General features: G+C 33.6%; 2 protein-coding genes across 2 annotated transcripts in view; one reads left to right on the top strand and one right to left on the bottom strand.

Annotated features, from left to right (window-relative positions):
• SLC7A9 (solute carrier family 7 member 9) overlaps positions 1-7,681 on the top strand; it is a 62,847-nt gene extending 55,166 nt beyond the window's left edge. Inside the window, exon 13 of the mRNA XM_074211482.1 lies at positions 2,601-7,681. Coding sequence (XP_074067583.1) covers positions 2,601-2,668 — 68 coding nt within the window. The 3' untranslated portion in view covers positions 2,669-7,681. The remainder of the gene's footprint in view (positions 1-2,600) is intronic.
• Positions 6,049-21,648, bottom strand: part of TDRD12 (tudor domain containing 12) — a 62,863-nt gene continuing 47,263 nt past the window's right edge. The window contains exons 21-31 of the mRNA XM_074211484.1: positions 19,711-19,810; positions 16,153-16,340; positions 15,028-15,238; positions 14,329-14,421; positions 12,519-12,691; positions 11,240-11,346; positions 10,436-10,499; positions 9,216-9,329; positions 8,107-8,260; positions 7,931-7,997; positions 6,049-6,662 (exon numbers count right to left, since the gene is read on the bottom strand). Coding sequence (XP_074067585.1) covers positions 6,571-6,662; positions 7,931-7,997; positions 8,107-8,260; positions 9,216-9,329; positions 10,436-10,499; positions 11,240-11,346; positions 12,519-12,691; positions 14,329-14,421; positions 15,028-15,238; positions 16,153-16,340; positions 19,711-19,810 — 1,363 coding nt within the window. The 3' untranslated portion in view covers positions 6,049-6,570. The remainder of the gene's footprint in view (positions 6,663-7,930; positions 7,998-8,106; positions 8,261-9,215; positions 9,330-10,435; positions 10,500-11,239; positions 11,347-12,518; positions 12,692-14,328; positions 14,422-15,027; positions 15,239-16,152; positions 16,341-19,710; positions 19,811-21,648) is intronic.

Here is a 21,648-nt window from a genome sequence, read left to right as displayed (position 1 = left end):
CTTTTGGGACACTCCCACAAGGGTCTCCGTGTGTGAGGCTCTGTCCTCCCTCCTGGTCTGTGAATGACCATAAGCGCCCCCCCTCTGCCATGGGGCCAAGGTGGGGGGGGGCCCTGTTGTTCTATGGGGGGCCTAGACTGGGATCAGGATCTGAATGTGGTCAGAGCCCCAGAGTCCAGTTCCAGGGGCGGAGAACAGAGCTCTGCAGTCTCTCTTCACTCCCCTCCCTTAGCTCAATGGGCTCATGCCCTGGGGGCTCCTGCTTATGGGCTCCAACTGCTTCTGTTTCCTGGATCAGGGCCGGGGAAAGACCAAGCTGCTAGCTGTGTGCCCTGAGGGCTGGGCTCCACGTGCTCACTCTGGCAGAGGTCCCCTGCTGTTTCCCCACTTTGTGCCAGTGCTCCCCCGGGTGCAGCTCAGGAGACTCCCCCACTGCTGTGAGCCATGGCTCCCAGTGCCTTGGGGCTGCCTCCAGGAGGCTGAAGTTCTTTCCCTCTGGTGGGCCACCCCTTTGGCTGGCTGCCCCTCCGACCCAGGGAGCAGAGCCTGCTCTTTTCCAGGTTACCTTGAGGAGAACTGGCTCACTGGGTCCCTTTGTGGGTTCTGCCTCTCGAAAGTTTAGTTAAGAGTCCTTAGCTTATGAGTTTTATCAGAGAGCTCCTAAGACTCAATCCCTTCATGTTGCCATCTTGGCTCCGCCCCCAAACCTTGTTTTCTTAATGGTCTTTAGTTCCTTCTTCATGACTTCATGACCATTGGCAATAATTTCTGACAGTATCCTGACAGTATTGCCAGCACCCATGTCCACTCCCCGAAGTTTTCTGTTTTGACAGATCTTGGAGGTCCTTCATTTATGTCTTGGATCTGTGATACAGGAAAAGACCTTGAAAATAAATGACCCCTGTATCTTAGAATTCATGTCAGAGAAAACTGGACAAAATGACATCTCTTATAATTTTGTAGAGCAGATTTTAAAGGATTTAGATAAAGAATAAATAGAATCCTAGGGATTTAAATTCAGTAGGATGTCAGCTCAAAAGAATGAGATTAATGTATAAAATTAAGGAAAAAGGAAACTGTAAATGTTGAGAAATGCTTATTAAAAAATTTAAGTTGGTCAGTAACTTCCACATGTAAGGCCAGACCACTTTCTTTTGATTTTGTTTTTCTTTTTTCTTGGCAAATAGATCATCTCTAAATTCAAAAGAACATATAAAAATAGAGAACTGAAATCAAAGATCATAGATAATGCCTTTGTTTCAGATCACAGTCCATATTAATTGCATTCTGAGATACTAAAATCACTAGTAATAGAGGAATCTTAGGATAGGAGAAAGGCAAAGTGTCTAATGGAATACTCCAAGCAGCCTTGCCTGGCCATCACTTTTGCCAGTGACTTGGATAAAGGTATATAGATGGAAAGTAGATGGTACAAAGTGGAGATAGCTAACAGGTAAAGAATTCAAAAAGTTCAGAGCCTAGAATATCTAATCAAAAGTGTTCAATTTAAAAAAAAAATTAAAGAGAAGTCTGCCTATATATATTCATCAAGCTACATACAGTACAATTGAGAAGTAGATGTGAAGAGTAATTGAGATACAAATTTAATAGGCATGAATATAAAGTCTTGGGTTAAAGAGTCAGTTTGATAAAGATGAGATGGAATAGATCACTGACAGCAGTTTCATCTGAAAACAATCTGAAAGATTTTTAGTGGACCTCAAGTCTAGCATGAGTCTGCCACATGATATGGGAAAAAGAAAACCCAAACTCTTACCATGAAATCAGATTGTATAGTCAAGAGCATTCTGCCCTGATTAGACGAGTTCCAGGTCTGGTTGTCATATTTTAAGAGAGACAAAACTAGAAAACACAAGGACAGCCAAAACAGCAAAAAGCCTTAAGATCATACCTTAGGAAGAGGGTATGAAGGGAAAAGGGATGTTGAGGCTGGAGATCTGACTGGGAAGGCAGGATGGCCATCATTACATGGAAGAGTGATCAGAAGAATTCTGCTAAACCCCATTAGGCAGAGTGAGAGTTAGGATTGATATAATGAAAAAATTGTTAACAATTAGAAGTATACAGACATGGAATCAGCTCTACAGAAGTATGTTTTCAAGCAAAGGAGGATTTTTGAGCAACTTCTGGAGAGAATTCATGTTCCAAGTATAGTTGGACCAGATGAACTCAGATCTTTTCTGATTCAAGATTCTATGAAATGGTTTTTTTTTTGTTGTGTTTTCTAATACCTTAGCCTCAAATACACACTCTCCAGGGCAGTGTTTAGGGGACAGTTCTGGCTTGTGGAAATGCAAATGGGGAGGAAAGTAAAACAAAAGGTAATAAATTAGTGTTCTAAAACTCAAAGCTTTATACTAGCAATTTTAGGCTATTAAAGATTATGTTCACTTTGCCATTTTCAGCTATTCAGTTTAAATCTGCACAAAATTTACACAAGATTTCTGGAACACCCTGTATTATTGACAATGAACAATAAAAATCTCTAATCAAAGATTAATTATAATATTAATTATAATAACTATAGATTAAATGTCACCTATAATACATTTCTAATTATATCAACTTTGGAATTTCAGAACCCATTACCATGCACTTGCAGATGCTCATGGAAGTTGTCCCACCAGAAGAAGAAGATCTCAACTGACATTTGATTTCTACATGATTGATGATGTCATGTAATAGATGTATGTTTGTATGGATTATTTGTGATTGTCTTCCTGATGTACACGTTTGGTTTCATTTTGTTTTCCAAGAGAATTTTCCCAAATATTTGTAATATTTTTTTTAAAAAAAGATTTGCAATTCTCTCTTGGTCTGGAGTTTATAGGTTTGCTAAAATTAGCAAGCTAAGAAAGCTACTCTGTCCTATTGAAAATTAGGAGAGTGGTAAATAAAATACCACAGTTGTGGTGACTTATTTAACAGAAAACTTATTTAAAATAATTCTCGGTAAAGTATGTTCCTTAAAACTTAATGGTTAAATGCTTTTTTGCATATTTAAATTTTATTTCCTCTAGCACCTAACATTTTGCTACGCATAAGGACACTTGTTTGTTGGACATAGGATTCTATACTTGAAATCAATTGCCTTTGGAACTTTTTTAGAAAAGTATATTTGCAGCTGAATATGTAGTGATCAAATCTAAACCAATCATTTTATAGATGAAGTTTTCTGAATCCAGGTTCAACCAACACTCACAGCTATACCATCTGTATCTAGCTTGATGAATATACATAGGCAGACTTCTTTCATTTTTAAAATGAAATCAATACCAATATCAATACCAATAAAGCACAATTTATATCTGTGTTTAACACAGTAACTAATCTGGATAATTGATCCCATCTTGGTTTGTGTGAATATCATTGACATGACATTGATTCTAGTCTTAAAAGTCAGTAAAAAAAAAAATCAAATTTCATCCCTAAATCTCAAGTCAGTGGCTCTTATGGTCACTCAAATGTCTTTCATTAGAATTTGAAATATATGGAAAAGAAAATTCCCAAGAATAAAATATGACCTTTATTCCACATCCTCCCCTCCCTCTACACTTCCATCTTCCTTTCCTATATCATTTAGGTCAGCTTCTGTTATCTCAGATCAACTGTTCTCACACCCCAGACACCTTCAAGCCTGGGACACAAACATTAAGAATCACTTGTGGGGGCGGCTAGATGGCGCAAAGGACAGAGCACTGGCCCTGGAGTCAGGAGTACCTGAGTTCAAATCTGACCTCAGACAATAATTACCTAGCTGTGTGGCCTTGGGCAAGCCACTTAACCCCATTTGCCTTGCAAAAAAGCTAAAAACAATCACTTGTGGCTTAAGCACAGATCTCTCTCTCTCTCTCTCTCTCTCTCTCTCTCCCTCCCTCCCTCCCTCCCTCCCTCTGAATACCTGCTCTTTATGTACTACACTGTGTCATTGATCACTGAAAATATTACAAAAATAGGAAAAAACTGGAGGCCACTTTTATATGAAAACAAATACATTTTATTAATGGCATATCCCCACTTCCCATGACAATGAATTAGGAATTCACACCTGACATTAAGCCATAAGACAAAACTCTGCATATTATTCATCATATTAAACCTTAAATGTTTTTCAAGAAAATAGAGGAACCTCAAACGTATAAGCCTTGTTTCCGTTATAAAAAAGTTGCACATTTTGCAAATCTTAAATCTGTCAATAGCATATGTTCTAATACAGAAAATGGTACCTGTACATTCTTTACTTTTATAATGAAATTATGTAATTAAAAATCCTAATGAACCAATTGGTGGCTTTAAAAATGTTTGAATTAAAAAAAACAAAATTTATAGTAACATTTTTTTTTAAAAAGCCACCACAACATAAGCTAGCCATTTGCTTTTTTATTTTTTTAGGATTAAACATATTTAGACAGTTCTAACATGGACAAAAACGGTTTCTTCTTAAGAGAACAAAACAACAAAAGCTGGTAAGCAAAAAATGATAACTACTGATAGAAAGTAATGAAATCCTATAGACTATTGGATCATCTCTGATACACAATAAGAGAATTCACTGAACAAGACTTATATTGAATTGGGCTCGTTATTTATAACTCTGTGGGAATACAAGTTGAAACATATAAATTAATTTGAAGTAAATTTTGAGAAACTCTGGAGGAAGTACAGGATGATATTGACATCTTTTGTTGAATTTAAATTCAACTATCAAAAAGAAAATCTAACTTCACTTTGAATTTTTATGTACTACTTCCTCAAGTCTCATCTCCATCTTCCAATAAACAATCATTCCCTAAACTTTAAAGTTAACAAGTGGCAAAAGAGAAGAGTTAGAAATACACACACAGCTAGATCTACCTATTGTATAAAGTCAGAAAATCCTCACCTACTTTGGCAAAAAAGGGTAATCCTGTCACTTGATCTCATCACAGAAAAAATGTCCTAACTTTGTTCTTAGAAATACTCCTTTAAAATGGTGCTGTGATTGTCCCCCTGAGATTCTCTCTTCACAAGTAGCCCATTTTACAGATGAGAAAACTGAGACTCAAAGTTTAATTTCACTCCATCTCACAGAAAAGTTGAAGAGTTTTGGTTGTTTTCAAATATATATATATATAATATAAATAATACATATATTTATATATAAACAAAACCAAATTTCATGAGGACAGGACCTTTTTTTCTTTTTGCTAAACAAAAAGGAGAATGTCCAAATACTTTCTAAGACTACTAGTGTAACTTACCATTCATTAAGTTATGTCTACTTTCCAAATTTTAAATTTCTTTAGTTTTAAATATCTTTTTCCCCTAATATGTTCAAACAGAAACGTGTGTTGCATTAATGAATACGAATCACATAAAGGTTGAAAATTTGGTAATTCCAATAATGGAAGATATAAAGCTTGAAAAAAAGTACGTACACACTAAATTTGAGTTCTCCATGTTTTTCAACCAAATATGTGATTTTGATGACTTCAATATTGTCAACTGGTTAAGAATATAATGACATTCATAGGACCTGTGAAATCTAAACTTCCTGAGGGCAAACCTTTGCAATTTCACTTAAAAAGCATCCTTTGTTTTGCTTCCCTGGTTTCCATGATATATATAAAAATACATGAATTCCCAAATTTGAGATCACAGACTTGAATGGTACAAAAAGTTATTTGGAAGTTGTAACTTTTGCATTCAGAAAAATCTTAACTATAGGACCAAATGAATTTCTTTTATAAAATAATCTGGAGATCATAAAGATACAACTTTAGGTTAACTCAATTTTCACCAGTGTACTAGTGATAAATTTAAAATTAATGATGCCAAAGTCATTAATTATACCTCTTCTTCACAAATAGTGAATTCAGTGTTCATAAAATGTACCATCAGAAAACTAAGCCAGTTATTTTAAAACTATTAAACTGTTTTGTATATGCATATCAGTGCCAACTGATTCAAACATTTATACCCTTATGGGAAGAAGACTATTAAATCCCTAAGGCCTAATTAATAAGAAAATAATGGGATCAATGAACTAGGTTAAAGTACAATTTTATGAGGTGAAAACCTACCCATTAGAAGAGAATTATTATTTCAATAATTTAAGTAGGCCATTGAATCATATCAATTTTAAATCTTTTGTTTTATAGCACAGACCTAAAATAAAATTAATTTACTGAAAATATTTTACTACTTGGGGGGGATCAAATCAAAATTTGCTACCTGCCAATCAAATTTAAACTTTACCAAAGCTAAATGATATTGAAGAGAAGGAACAAAAGCAGAAGGGCATGTATATTTTTCAACCAGGTAACCAGTATCTAGTACATTCCTCAATATCCCATTTTGCCCCAGCCCCTGTCATTCCTGTCATTACCTTAATTTTGGTCTCTGTATTAACTAACAACTAAGTAATTCTTATCATTACTAAATGAAGTGACTATTTTTAAAGACAATATGATTTTTCTTCCTTGGAATTAAAGAGGGTCAGATGTGTCCATGAGTATCTTCTCAACTTGCAGGTATAGTGACATTGCTCTTCCAATCAGAATTTATGTGCTATTCACTCTCGGTTTCACTGTCCTCAGAAGAATCATCTATATCTTCACTTATCTGCATACTCGTGTTGAGTACCTTTCTAGAACACACAACTTAAAAAAAATTACATATAATTCAGTAATTCATTCCTTGTTATTTCATAGTATGGAGCCAAGCAAGCTAAGTCAATGCTTCTCCTATCAGAACATAAAATAATACAATGTTTGTTCTTTGGAAATCAAGCCTGAATAATTTATGTACTGAGTAATTAGATAGTCTCTGTTCATAGATCTATTTTATAAAGAAAGGGTTTACAAGAAACAATCTTTTCTAAGCATTGTTTCATGTGTTCAATTCAAAAACCAAGAGTTGGTTAATATATCATGCCAATAGTGTATAAGCTATTTCCTTCCTATCACTGCGCTTATTGGTACCCAATTCCTTAAAGAAAAAAGTCAGTGAACTAAAGGAACAAGCCTACAGTTTAGACAAGCAATTGCAACACTTCTTATTCCAAAACTAACATGTCAAGAATTGAATATCTTATAATCAATTCTTACTTAGGTTAATCCCCATTCCTGTTTTGGTCTGAATTCAGCCTTTCTCCCTAGATCTAGAAGGAAACTATTTCACATGAAGCATTTTTTTTAGGCTAAATAGCTATATATTTACAACAGGCTTTTTTAAACAACTTGATTGTACACAAATCTGGATAAACATTAAATACAAAAAAGCGTGTTTCTCAATATTATCTAATTTAAGTTATCTACTAAAGAGGTTTTTTTTTTAGCAGCTTATATAACATGATGCTCAAACTAATAGCTCACCATAGCACTAGAGAAAAAAAAAGTTCCACTTCATTAAAGAAATTTTCATTTTAGGGGTAAAAGAAGTGAGTTCTATACTATAATGGGCATGACATGGATTAAATTATAACCCTAGTTTCAAGTAGCTGTTTCTTCATTTGTCAAATGGAAACACTAATTACCTGACAGTTTTGTTTTGAGGAAAACAAAATGTTGTGTAACTAAGATATTAATTTTCAAAAAGAAAAAATTCTCAGATTGTTAAAATTTTGTAGTGCATAAGAAATAAACATTCATCCCATCTCTTGTGAAAAGACTCATATTGATATCTACCCTGGTTAACAGAAAGCTCTGCAAACATGTTCACAACAAACAAATGGGAAAAAATGTGAACTCTTTCATGAACTGGAAGAAAAATAAAGTATCTCAGAGATATTTAAATTCCTAAAGCAACATACATATCTACATGTGACTAAATGAAATCATATTTCCTAAATTTGGTTCACATCCCCCATCACTGTTTTTGTTTCAGTCTCCCTCTTCTTGGCTCTTGCTTCTAATAATTATAATCTTACCATTAGAAAAGGGGCTTATATCTTCACATTCCTCCCAATGATCAAAATCGAAAGACACATTTGGATTCTGTTAAATATAAAATGTAATATTTAACTTATAAGATAGGATAAATATACCTGTATGTATACATACAAAGCATATCAAGATTCAAAAATATTTAAAATCTACTACTTACCTTTTTCTTAAGTAAATTATGCCAAGATTCTTTTATTTCTTTTACAAGAGTGACTATAGGTTCTTCATTTTTAATAAGACATTTGGATTCTTCTTTTAATATACTTGCATGTAGGTCCATATCAGCCAAGTAAAATTTATCTCCTACCCAAGCACTAAATAAAAAAAGTTAGCCTTTTTAAGACAGTCAAGTGGTTCCAGTTTTTTTGGACTAAAATTTATACAAGTATAAATTGTTTCCAATTGTTTCCATGTCAATTTCTATTTAATATATACCTTTACAATTTAGACTCCCCTGGTAGATAAAATTTTATCTTGCTTAAAACTATAATGACAAACATGTGAGCTCATATCTTTTGGTTTACAGATTGGGCAATGATTTAAACTGAAGATCACATGTAGAGTCTAGTATTGCATATCCTTAGGCATCACCACCTACTATAAAAGTCTTAATGTAGATGGCATCCTTTTTGCATTGAGCATATCTTTGCAAAATATATGTCCATCTATTGGTTGCAAAATGTGACTCTTTCAATCTACATATCTGCTCCTACTTAAGTCTATATTTCTGTTGAAGAAGTGCATGAACTTATCAAAAAATATTATTCTGTCAGTGCAAGACATAAAGATTCATTCAAATGAAATTTTTGGATGACTGTGATGATACAATTACACTCCTCTCTGCATACATACAGTTTGATTCATTTAAGGAAAAAAAGTAAGGGTAAAAACAATATCAGTCAAGGTTATCAGATGTCTTTCACTACCTTCATCTAAATAAGTTGCAAACACTCTCTAAGGGTTTTTCTTCTTGGGACTTGGTGGCTTAGTGACTAGATGACCATCCCTGGAGTCAGGAGGACCTGAGTTCAAATCCAGTCTCAGACACTGGGTGACTAACCTTAGGCAAGTCACTTAAACCCCACTGCCTTGTAAAAACCAAAAAAGAAAAAAGGTTTTCTTCTTTGATTAACTCTTATGAAATGGTATAAACAGTTGATTTAAATCAAACCAAAACATACATACATACAAATTATATATATATATTTATAAAAGCAAAAATAAACTACAGATTTTTTTCCTCAAAAAATAAAATATATACAGGCCTACCTGAAAACGACCCTCTCTCTAAAAAATTTACATTTCTGATCTTTTACATTCCTTAGCTTTATCTTTACAATTACAAGATCTTCTTTTTGAAACCATTTTATTTCTGGGTGGAAACTATAAGAGAGAGAAGGAGGGAGAGAGAGAGAGAGAGAGAGAGAGAGGAAAAGAAAGCATTCAATTAATCAACAAACATTTGTTAAGTAATCTATATATTCCAGGCAGTTTTATATAAAAAGTGAATCAATCCCTGATAGCAAAAGTCTGCACATGGGGTCACTAGGTAGCACAGTGGATTAGAGCACAGGCCCTGGAGTCTGGAGTATCTGAGTTCAAATAGGCCTCAGACACTTAATAATTACCTAGCTGTGTGGCCTTGGGCAAACCACTTAACCCCATTTGCCTTGCAAAAACCTAAAAAAAAAAAAAATCTGCACAAAAAAAATACAAAGTAGGTTTGTTTTGTTTTGTTTGGGAGGGGCAGGTCACTAGTAGTTGTGAACAGGAATCAAAAAACACTGCATGTAGACTGGGTACCTAAGCTGAATTTGTTTGTTTTTTTCTAAGCTGAATTTTTAAAGAAAACTCAGATCCTAAAGAGGCAGAAAGAAGAGAGAAGAGAATGTATACCAAAGCAGCTTTTGTGAAGGTTTTTGCCATTGAGAACTCATTGGTGACTAGGAGAATAGTGCAGAAGGTGGCATTTTATAAGAAAAGCAAAGCAAATAGAGACAATTTTCCCTAAAAGTGTGGCTTGAGGAAAAGATAGCTTGAGATAAAAGGAAGCAGTCTATTGAGGATTTTTAAGGAAGAGATATCATAGACATGTTTACTGAAGCAGGAAAGGAAGCAACAAATACAAACCAAAGGGATGATTTTGGGGGTGATCTTCCAGACAGTGTGGGAGAGGACTGAACCAAGGGTATATGCAGAAATGTTGGTTGCAGGGAGAAAGGGTCAGGCCAGGTCAGAATACAGGAGAGAACAGGTGACCATGCCAAGGAGTTTTAAGGTAAAGAAAAGGGATTTACAATGAATGGTTTCCACTTTCTTAGTTAAGTATTAAATGAGATCATAAGAGCATGGGAGGAATGGAATGGTGTTAGAAGTTTGATGAGAGAGGGAAATAAAAGAGCAGCCTTATACTGCAGTATATTTGTTACAACTACTTTAGTAGGAACTTATTTGTTAAAGAAAATTCCTTTCAAATTATGGAGTCATACCTTTTATACTGCTGCTGTGTTGTTTCTTTAATGTAATTATCTCCACTATTTTCTGATATTACTTCTAAGAAAAGAAAAAAAGTTCTCAGATAAGGTTATCATTGACTGTACAGTATGAATCTCCTTACCCCGTTATTTACCTAAGTGCAATGCAACTAACTCTCCTCCAGGCTAAAGACAATCAAATGAAGGGATGAAGATTTTTTGATGACTCAGGTTTCATGGGTGAAGTATCAATATACTTATTAATAGCAAAAACTGAAATCCATTTAAAAGAAAAATAAAAACCTCAACAGATTTAAAGCAGCAACAAGATACAATGAAAAGAGATTGGCAAGTCTCTTATTGCCCCTTAGCCCATTTCCTCTTTCATCAACTGTAAGTACATTCATGATTGGTATATCTGGAAGGACAAATTAGATAAATCAAATGCTATATAAATGCAATAAAACCCCAATTTGTCATTCTAAGATCCTCTAATCCAGTCATGATAATCAAAAGTAAAACTGACCAAATATTCAAGTTCACATCATCCCTTTATGTACTGTCACTGTAAGGTATAACACACAAAAAAAAGATGATTTGAAACTCTATTAAATGGCAACTACTGACTCCTTCATAAACAATTCGTGACTGAAAATTTCAGTCCAAAGGAATACTGATGGAATAGATGGAAGAAAGGCATTCTCTGCTTTGCAGTTCTAATGGTATAGTTACATTATATATATAAAGAAAAGCTATGTTTTTAAAAAAATCAACATATTTGAGACAAGAAAATTAAATACTTGCATCATAAGAACTTACCAGACTTTTGATTATCTGCATTAACTTTTAAGGAAATACTGTTTTCTGAAATTCTGTCATCATCTGATATTGAGCTTTGCAGGTCATTTGTATCCTCTCTACCTTTGCTGGGTGTTAAAGGAGATAGATAGATAGATAGATAGATAGATAGATAGATAGATAGATAGACAGACAGACAGACAAAAAACTAAATGAATAAAGAATGCATATGAGGCATATTATATTACAACATGTAGCGGGATGAGCAGCTCAGAGATTCTTCAACAGTATATATATATATATATATATATATATGTGTGTGTGTGTGTATATATATATATGTGTATATATATATATATATATATATATATACACTATAAAAGTCCAAGTTGAGCAAGATGTTCTGTAAATTTTTATTAACCATTATTATAATTTTAAAATGTGATTCTTTTAACAATTCTTTGCTTAAATTGAATATGATAAATTGAATTTCTTTTTAAGCCTATACTAAGAGAAAATTATCATTAAATTATATCTTTTTCAACATCTTACCATTCATATAATAAAAAGGAAAACACTGGTAATAAACTCATTTTGCAATGTGAGGAGGCCTGGAAATTTATCCAAATCCTTTGAAGTTGAGTACTTGTATCGTACACTTTCTATCACATCACTGCCTTGCCAAAATATATTTTAGAGAAGCTCAATGAATTATACTACCTTCTATGATGGAAACCTAGTCTAACCTCTAACAAAGTTTTACAGTAGGGACTCTCTATAAAGTCTTCTACAGGGGCAGCCAGGTGGTACAGTGGATAGAGCACCACCTGGATTCAGGAGGACATGAGTTCAAATTGTGCCTCAGACAGTTTCTAATTACTTAGCTGTATGACCTTGGCAAGTCACTTAACCCAATTGCCTTGCAAAAAAAAAAAAAACAAGTCTTCTATATCAATTCTGTTTTATTCTTCAACTAAAAAGTACTTACCCTAGGAAATCATAGACCAATAAGAGCTGAAAGGGGCCTCAGATGTCATTTAGTAGTACAGCCCTACTTTTTCATATGAAGAAACTTAAGCCCACAGAGATGACATGATTAGCTCTCGTCAGAAAAGGGCAAATATATAGTCCTGGACCAAGATTCTCCTGGGAGGTAGCAGAGGTAGGATGCAAACCCAGAGCCCCTGTGTTTCCACTGTACTATACACTGCCTTGGTAGAGTAACTGCAGAAGCACTACAATATTTTAGTTATGAAAATACAGGGTTTCAAACATAGAAAAAGATGAAACATTAACTCACATGGTTTGGAATGGGTTCTCTTGAAGGCCTACCATTTTGCTTTCTTGGCATAGTTTTTTAAGTTGGTCTATATGTTCTGGATTATCAGTACCCATACCCATTGATAAAATTTCAGCTCGAACATTATATTCAATTACAGAAGTTTTCAAATCTGAAAGCTTGGTGAGATGGACCTTAAGTTGAGAGACAAAATATTAAGTAAATTTCAGAATTACAATTTTTAAAAACATTTTCAATTATTTTAATGTACTTTAATTTTAACTGGAAAGGCTTATATGATAAATTACATTCACCAAAGACAAGTTTAATCTCTTCAATCACAAAGTACAAGAGATATCAGAAATTGAAATTTATATATCTGTTGCCCTCTTCTCTTGAAAACTCTTCTTTTTTACCTCCCTTTCAACTTTTCTGATTGCATCAGAGAAATTTAGTTTCCAATAGTTTTGGGAGTTCATTCACTAGATATCCTACTTTTCAACTAGACAAGTACATGCATACCCTAACACCAGGCCCCTCTAGCAGCAGAAGCAGTTATACAGAGATATAGGTGTGGACTAGAAATTAGTACCAGGAAATAAAGAATGACATTAGAATTCCTGAATTTATGGGAATTTATCTTTTCTATATCTAAATTGCAAAAGAACATAACATAAAAAAAAGAGACAAGAACTATTGATTTCAATTTCTACATTATTTTAAGGACAAAAATCCTAAGATTCAGATATTTCAAGGCTTCCACTACAGAACAATTATCCAAAGTTTAAACCTAAAGAACAGGCTTTTATAAATAAACTTGGAAAAGAAGGCCTGACCCAAGTTTATTTTAAGGAAGAGAAATCTTTTCTCAAACACCAGTAAGCACAATGTACACTGATTTCTGACTTACGAACAAAATCAGGGACATTAGAGGCAGCCCCTTAATTTTTTAAGGAAAGATTATTTGGAGCTGTATTAGATGGCAACTACTGACTCCATAAACAGTTTGCGACTGACAATTTCAGTCCAAAAGAATACTGATGGAGTAGATGGAAGAAAGTATTCTCTGCTTTGCAGTTCTAATGGTATACTATAACATTATATATAAAGAAAAATCTAGGGGAAAGTATTTGGTTTATTTTTTTCTTAAATCGATTTCACTTTTATGTTGAATAATTTTAGCAGCATACAGAAACTAAGCATCTTTTAAACCCAAAGGCTCAGGGGGCAGCTAGGTGGCGTAGTGGATAAAGCACTGGCCTTGGAGTCAGGAGTACCTGGGTTCAAATCCGGTCTCAGACATTTAATTACCTAGCTTTGTGGCCTTGGGCAAGCCACTTAACCCCATTTGCCTTACAAAAAAAAAAAAAACTAAAAAAAAACCCTTAAAGGCTCAAATGAAATATTTGTAAAGCATTTTAGAAATTTATATGAATTATGTGGAAAATATATGAATTGGTTTAGAATTTAGTTTAAAAATAAAAGCTATATGAATTAAGTTATTATTATTATTGTCACACTAAATATAAATGATCATTCCAATACTGCATACCTAAAAGCTATCAAAAAATGAGATGAAGATGATGTGCCAAAGATTATCTCCTGGAAAGCACATTTTAGCAAGATTATTTTTAAAACTACATCTTTAATCATTTGTTTTATCATTTAGATATGTCAAAAACATACAAGTATAAAAGAAGAGTACACCAAAACTGAAATTAAGATTCTTGTTCAAAAAGGTTTTTTACTCTTTTGAAAAAGAATATTTGGGATAATTTTTGATTCCCTTGTAAATACTCAATATATTTCTTCTAAGAAATGTCACACTTACCATTGGATCAACCCAAACAGTATTTCCCAAGGACAGTACTATTTTTGCCTCATGTAGTTTTCCTATAATTTTGTGGTGAATATATCTAGTAACCTAAAAATTGTAAAAGTCATTTTGTTATACGTTACTTGAAAGATTGATTTATAAAAAACAATTACTACAAAAATCCACATAGTATTAAAAGCAATATAAAAATGTTCTGCTTAGGATTAAAGTTAGTCCACTCAGGAGATATAAAGGGATATAAAAAATATATGAATTTTTATCATCACAGTACTCATTTGAAATTAGAATATTTTTAATTTTAAAAATTTCCATTATCTTTCAATATATGACTTAAGTGTTTACGTTTCTCGCTATCATCTTTTGTAAACATTGCATTTTTTTTTTATTCCATTTTTTAAGATAGCATGTTACAGTGAAAAAAGCATTAGCTAGGGAGAAAGAATATCTAAATTCAAACCCCATCTCTTTGACACCAACCTGGGTCACCTTAAGACAATTCATTTAGACTCCACCGAGTTAAAATGAGAGGATTAAACCAGATGGCATATGATGACATAAAATTCTCATTATCATTTATATTCAGATACAAAAATTGCTTCAAACATTACTTTTATATTTTAAAATCATGGCTACTATATCCAAATTACTAAATATTTTCATTGAGAAAAAAAACATGAAAGCATAGGATTTTACCTTTGGGTTCCACTCAGTTTCATTATCAATAGGTTTCACTCTACAGACAATAAATTCTATAGCTTGTGGAGGTAGATTTTGAAATCTCTGGGGTAGATGAAGTAGTTGATGACTTTTAGCATCACTAGTCCTGCCTTCATCTATAAATTTTATGTGGACATCAAAAAAGGTACAATTTTCCTCTTTTTGGCTCATTTCTAAAACCTGAACCCTGTAAAATAAAGAGTTAAATATTATTATTAAATAATAAGAAATAAATTCTTGAATTTTGCAAATTTAATCAATATTTTCAAATGTTAGAAGAAAAAATTCATTAAGTGCCTTCTAATTATACTTTATATTAAAATAAACTTACAATAAAGTCTGAAAAATCCTCAAACCAAGATACTATTAATATGAAGGTAACTATTAACTTTTATGATTTATTATTCCTGAATTATTTTCAAATACATCCTAGAACCCTATTTGAGTTAGATATACCTACCATCTAAGATCCTGAATCAATAACAGTCACAGAAAACAGTGCCAATGGCCATAATCTAATGACAAGTTAGCCTTATACATTATATGCTACACATAATTTTGAATTTTTTTGAATGCAAAATAAAACAGGACTGTCTCAGATTTGTAAAGGAGCACAAGGCTGTCTTCATAAAGTGAATTTGCTACCAGAGGAATACTTGAAAATATTTTATTGTTTCAACATTTGCCATTACCACTGCTGACAAGTCTTGCTTTTAGAACAAGAGTTGAATACTACTCTTCTAGAAAGAGCATAATAATCCATTATACTATGGCTGTACCCACCCTTCCTGCAATAACTCTGATCCAAATTCCTTTTTTGAGGCCACATTTCCTTATGTCTCTTTCAACTAAGATGGAAGGGATAAGCAACATCTCTCTCATTTTTGCATTTGTGTTCTCAGAACCTAATACACAGTAACACACCTAATAAAAACTTCATTTATTCAACATGCAGACTCACATTTCTACTTGTCCCAGTGCCTAGGATATAATGATATCCCTAGGAAATAATAATAAAGTTTTTTTTTTCATTATAGTCATGAGAATGCAGTTACAGTGCAATTTAAACCTTCCTTTGGATAAAACAAATCAGCATCTTACCTGTGAAAAACTGCTTTTTCATATAGTCCATACAATGCAAACTTCTCAACTTTTTCAACAGACATTTTATTACTGGATTCTTTGAAATACTCTTTCATTTCCAAAATAAGTGCTGCATACAGATCCTTGTATTTATCAACTATGCGCCCAAAATAGTTTGTGGCATTCACGATATAGAAAGGTATTATCTGAAAGCACAACATAGACTTCAAAAAATCTAAAGTTTCCTTAATGTGGCTACCTCCTTTCTAAAAGTCACAATCCCACTAAGCCTTAAGTTGATGATTTCATGAGTTGTTCCTCCTCATAAAATCATTGGTGTCCTTCTCTATGAAAAAATTACCTGATGGTCAACCTTCTAGTGAAGAGCATTTTTTTTTAACATAGCTAGGTTAATTTTTGAATGAGAGACACAGAGACCATTATCAGTATGAAAGTAAAGCCATTCCAGTTTGGTGGGACCTGCTGGAACTTCTAGAATCGTTTTCAAGAGCCCAGTGTCATCTTCATGTCACAATGAGTTTTTATTGGAGGAAAAAAAAGCATATTTGAAAACTGGATGACTTTTTGGGGGTATATAATAAAGGCTAAGTGACTTGCCCAGGATCACACAGCTAGTTTTAAATGTTTGTGGTCAAATTTGAACTCAGGTCCTCCTGACTTCAGGACTGGTGCTCAATCTACTGCACCACTTATCTGTTCCAAAAATTGGCTAATTCTCAGCAAATGATGTATGTGAGTTTAAATCATATATAGAAATCAACACCTTTATAGAATATCTTAACTGCAGAGACAGAGTGGTGTATTTAAGCTTAACTACGGGATTACACAAAAACGAAATCTTCTCTTTACAAAAAATAAAAAGTTCATTAGAAGATATCTGCCAACTAATTTCATTCACAGATGCCAAAATCCTTTTTACAAAAGTCAAGAATGAAACCTTATAGCCTCAGATACCTATTTACAACAAGGAGCATTTAAAGGCTTCAACCAAAGAAATATGAGATTGAATGGGATGAGACCTTTCATATGGCTATGCAGAAATACACTGCAAACAGAGAGAACAGAATAAAAGGGACAATAGAGTATAGTAATGCATATAAAGAAGAAATTTACATAGAGAAATATAATCAGATCAGAAGGCAGAATGAATACTAATTAGAGGAAGAGAAATAGAAGCAGAAAATGAAAAAAATATTATCAATACAACAGACTACCTGGATAGAAACTCCATGCAGTCAGGAGCTACCTTTTTTTTTTGTATCCTCAGCATCTGCTAGTGCCTTGCACAAAATTTAAGTGTTTTAATAATTCGATTATAATCAGGATTTTTGTTGGGTACAAACTATGTGGCAAACATATTTATATATATTTGGCCTGGTGCCAAATAGGACATGGTAAGAATGAGTTCAATTAGTAATCATTAGATGATAACTTCCTTCAACCATCAAAATCGTGGAAGAAATAATGACAGGAACTATTACTCTGTACCTGATTCTTACTGATTATGGGAAACCTGAGTGCTGAGGTAGAAATGATGGAAATGATATAATAGGGCAGAGGGTAGAAAATCTTGGTCAGATGATGGCCTGTGATTTCATTCACTGATGATTCAGACATTCATCTTGGATTTTATGACTTCAAATCACTTTTTCCATCACCTCTACCTACAGATTCATGTAATGTATATCCTAACAAGAGAAGTTTTACTCATGTTATATAAAATATCTTAATGTTTAAAAACTTATCAAGAACTTCATTATAATTTGAGGCACTAACAATTCAACCAAAATAAAATCACATTTTAAGTCACAAATTTCAAACTTATTCAATTAGAGAGCACTAACAGCTTATTTGCCTGTCTTTCTTTACCCTTCTCATCTCTTCTGTGGTCATTTTCAGATTTTGCTGCATTTTTTAATAGCTATTGTACATGTTCTGATTCAGCCTCTGTTCTGCATTCCTGTCCCCTAATCTTTCATATGTTTGGTCTTTCACCTGGTACAGCACCATTTTGATACTTTGCTGTACTGTGGTTCAGCTATTTCCCTAAACTCTGGACATAAGTTGTTTCTATGCTTTTTACTAAATTAGATTTGTTATGTATATAAGATTCTTATAAATAGTATTCACCCTCCAAAAAAAAATCAATAGGAAGGTATGGAGAAGCAGAAGTTGACTGCTGTGTCTTCAAATGTGTGACAAGGAAGAAATTTGGACAGAGTAACACACTCAAAGATCCTAAGAGGTTTATAAGAGAAAAACTTCAGCTCCAATCAATTCATATTTGATTTCTAGTTTTCTCTGTCACTAAGAACTTTTTCTAGACTGAAAATGATAGAAAAGAAGTGAATAATAAGTAAAGTAATACCAAAACAAAGGGTAAGAGGGCCAATGGACTGACCTTGGTAAAGTCACCCACATCCTGATGCCTAGGAGGGCTGGCAGAGCTGGTTGAGCTCCAGCCAGTGATCACCAAGAACATAAGGGTGTGAGAGAGGGGCTCAAGTACTGAAAAAGTCTGAATGTGTCAGTTTTTAAAAGGGAGAAAAACAGAATCTGAAACTACAATCCCATGAACTTAAATTCAATTCATGGAAAAATTTGGAACCCTGTTATCAAAGGAACAATTAGTGACACATTATTAGAGTTAAGTTCTTTAAATAGAAGCTCTTTCCCCATACTGAGGTTCTCTCAGGTGTGGTTAAAAACGTTGGTAAATGGGGGCGGCTAGGTGGTGCAGTGGATAGAGCACCAGCCCTGGAGTCAGTAGTACCTGAGTTCAAATCCGGCCTCAGACATTTAATAATTACCTAGCTGTGTGGCCTTGGGCAAGCCACTTAACCCCATTGCCTTGCAAAAAACTAAAAAAAAAAAAAAAATTGGTAAATGAACACTTAGTAAAGGACGCCACTGTGGGACAGATAGGTGGCCCTGTGGATTATAACACCAATCCTGCAGTCAGGGGGATCTGAGTTTAAATACAGCCTCAGGCATATTTACTAGTTGTTTTTCTGGGTAAGTCAATTAATATCAATTGCCTCTCATTTTAAAAAAAAAGGATGCAGTGATCATCACAGTACCCTCAAATACAAGTCAGAATCAATGAACATTAAATAATTGTTTGCCATGGGCTCAGCAGTAGTCTAAGTTCTAGGTAAAAAAGGAGGACTAAAATTCTAATAAAGGACATATAAGATATATAACAATATATAACAATACAGGATACACACACACACACACACACACACACACACTATACAGAGTAGATACAAGATAAACTTTAGGAGGAAAGGCACAGAGAGAGAGAGAGAGAGAGAGAGAGAAGAGTAGGAGGGTTGTCCTGATTTAATTGGATAGAGAATCAACTGGAGTATTTCCTTCTCCAGCTAATTTTACAGAAATTGAGGTAAACAAGGTTAAGTAATTTGCCCAGGGTCACATAACTAGTAAATGTCCAAGTATAGATTTGAACTCACAAAGATGAGCCTTTCTGACCTCACTTATACTCTATTCACTGTATTACTAAACTTCCCCTAACAAAGTTCTTAAGCTTACCTTAACATATCCAGTTGTTGGCAGAGTTTGGTTAGATAATTTCCTTGGCATGTCTACCTCTGGGTTAATATGATGTCGATCTGAACATATTCTTTTATCTCTGAAAAAAATCAAGATTACATTTTTTAAATACAGAACAAATGTAATCAGTTATAAGATTATGTAAATAATTATGCAAATTTCCATTTGCAATTATTTGGGATTACAAGTGAAGAAAGGATTTATTTTAAAATACTTCAAAAACATTTCAAAGAAATTAGAGGTCTAAAAGCAAGATTATTATCTAAGTACTGTAAAATTGTGATTAAGAGAAAAAGTTTAAAAGTGCTTCATTCTATTTGTGAATATTCTAATGTTTCCAATTTTATGCTAATCAAAATGTACACATACAAAAGACAATGTTATTACTAATATACAACACAATTTACTATATCATAATATTGTTATTAGTTGCATCAAGTTGATCCTGGGTTCTCAAACGTAGGATAGGCTATCCAAATACCTTGTGAAAACCACCTCTTTTCTTTCTCTCTGCCATAAGGCTAAAAACCAAGTCAAACCTCTTACTTAATTATGGTATATACATCATATCTCTGTTAAGAAGCTATAAGAGCTCAGACACTTAATAATTACCTAGCCGTGTGGCCTTGGGCAAGCCACTTAACCCCATTGCCTTGCAAAAAAAAAAAAAAAAGTTAAAAAAAAAGAAGCTATCAGAGGGGTGGCTAGGTAGCATAGTGGATAAAGCACCAGCCCTGGAGTCAGGAGTACCTGGGTTCAAATCTGGTCTCAGACAATAATTACCTAGCTGTGTGGCCTTGGGCAAGCCACTTAACCCTGTTGGCCTTACAAAAAAACCTAAAAAAAAAAAGCTATCAGAAATGTTTTGAGTATTTGTTTTGGTCTTTTCTCCCACAACTATGATGAAGAGCAGCTTGATACAGTGGAAATAGCAATGACTCTGAAGTCAGTGTGAACTCAGAGAAGCCCTGGAAGGCTCAGAACCTGCAAATATAAAATAAGGGTGCTAGACAAAATGGTCTCTGAAAGTTCTTTTCAGTTCCAGCACTCTGATCCCAAAAGCATCAGAAAAAGGTCACTGGAACCCAGAGAGATACTAATTGGACACTAATCTAAGAATGGTACTATTAATTTCAAAAGGGGCATGATGATAACAATAACACTTTTAATATTAACTATGTGACCAAAAAGTTACTAAGATACACTGTGGCAAAATAGGGAAAACACTTATAGAAGGAAGTGGGATCATACAAACTCCAGTCCTTGTCACTTCAGGCAAGTCACCTTAACCTCTGAGCCTCTTTTTTTAACCATCTTTTAAAACTATGTACCTACTTATCTACATCACAGATTTAGAGTTAGAATGGACCAAATTAAATAACAAATGAAAACAAAGGTTTTGTTAGCCATAGAGTCCTACTTAAAACATTTCCATGAAAATGAAATTGATTACCTACCCAATATACCAACAATGAAAGATTTTAATAGTTATCTTTACAAACTGAAACACCAGAAAAATATTGGCAAAGATGAATGAAATGATGTCTTAAGTGTTCAGTATTGTACAGTTACTTTTGATCCTAAAATTATCCACAATGTAACAAGCTAACATCTATTAAAAACTACTTAATCTCCATCCTTAAATTAGAATTTGTGGTATGAACTGAATTACATCCTAGCCTAGTTCAGCCTTTTTTGAATGATGCTTACATTATAATTTGTGTTTAGAAAAAAAATTAAAATATATAAAAAGCAAAACCAAACCAAAGTAAATTCAATACTATAATTATGATCTATGTCTATCTTTAATCTCCAACTGTTGGTACAAATACAAACCAAGACTTTCAGAATTCAACCAAGTACCTCAAACATCACCTATGAAAAGTAGTGACAAATACATCTGAAATCAACCTACCA

The sequence above is a fragment of the Macrotis lagotis genome, chromosome 1 (assembly GCF_037893015.1).
Source record: "Macrotis lagotis isolate mMagLag1 chromosome 1, bilby.v1.9.chrom.fasta, whole genome shotgun sequence".
Classification (NCBI taxonomy): domain Eukaryota; kingdom Metazoa; phylum Chordata; class Mammalia; order Peramelemorphia; family Peramelidae; genus Macrotis; species Macrotis lagotis.
Note: the sequence above shows the minus strand (reverse complement) of the source record. Positions and strands in the feature narration are given on the sequence as shown.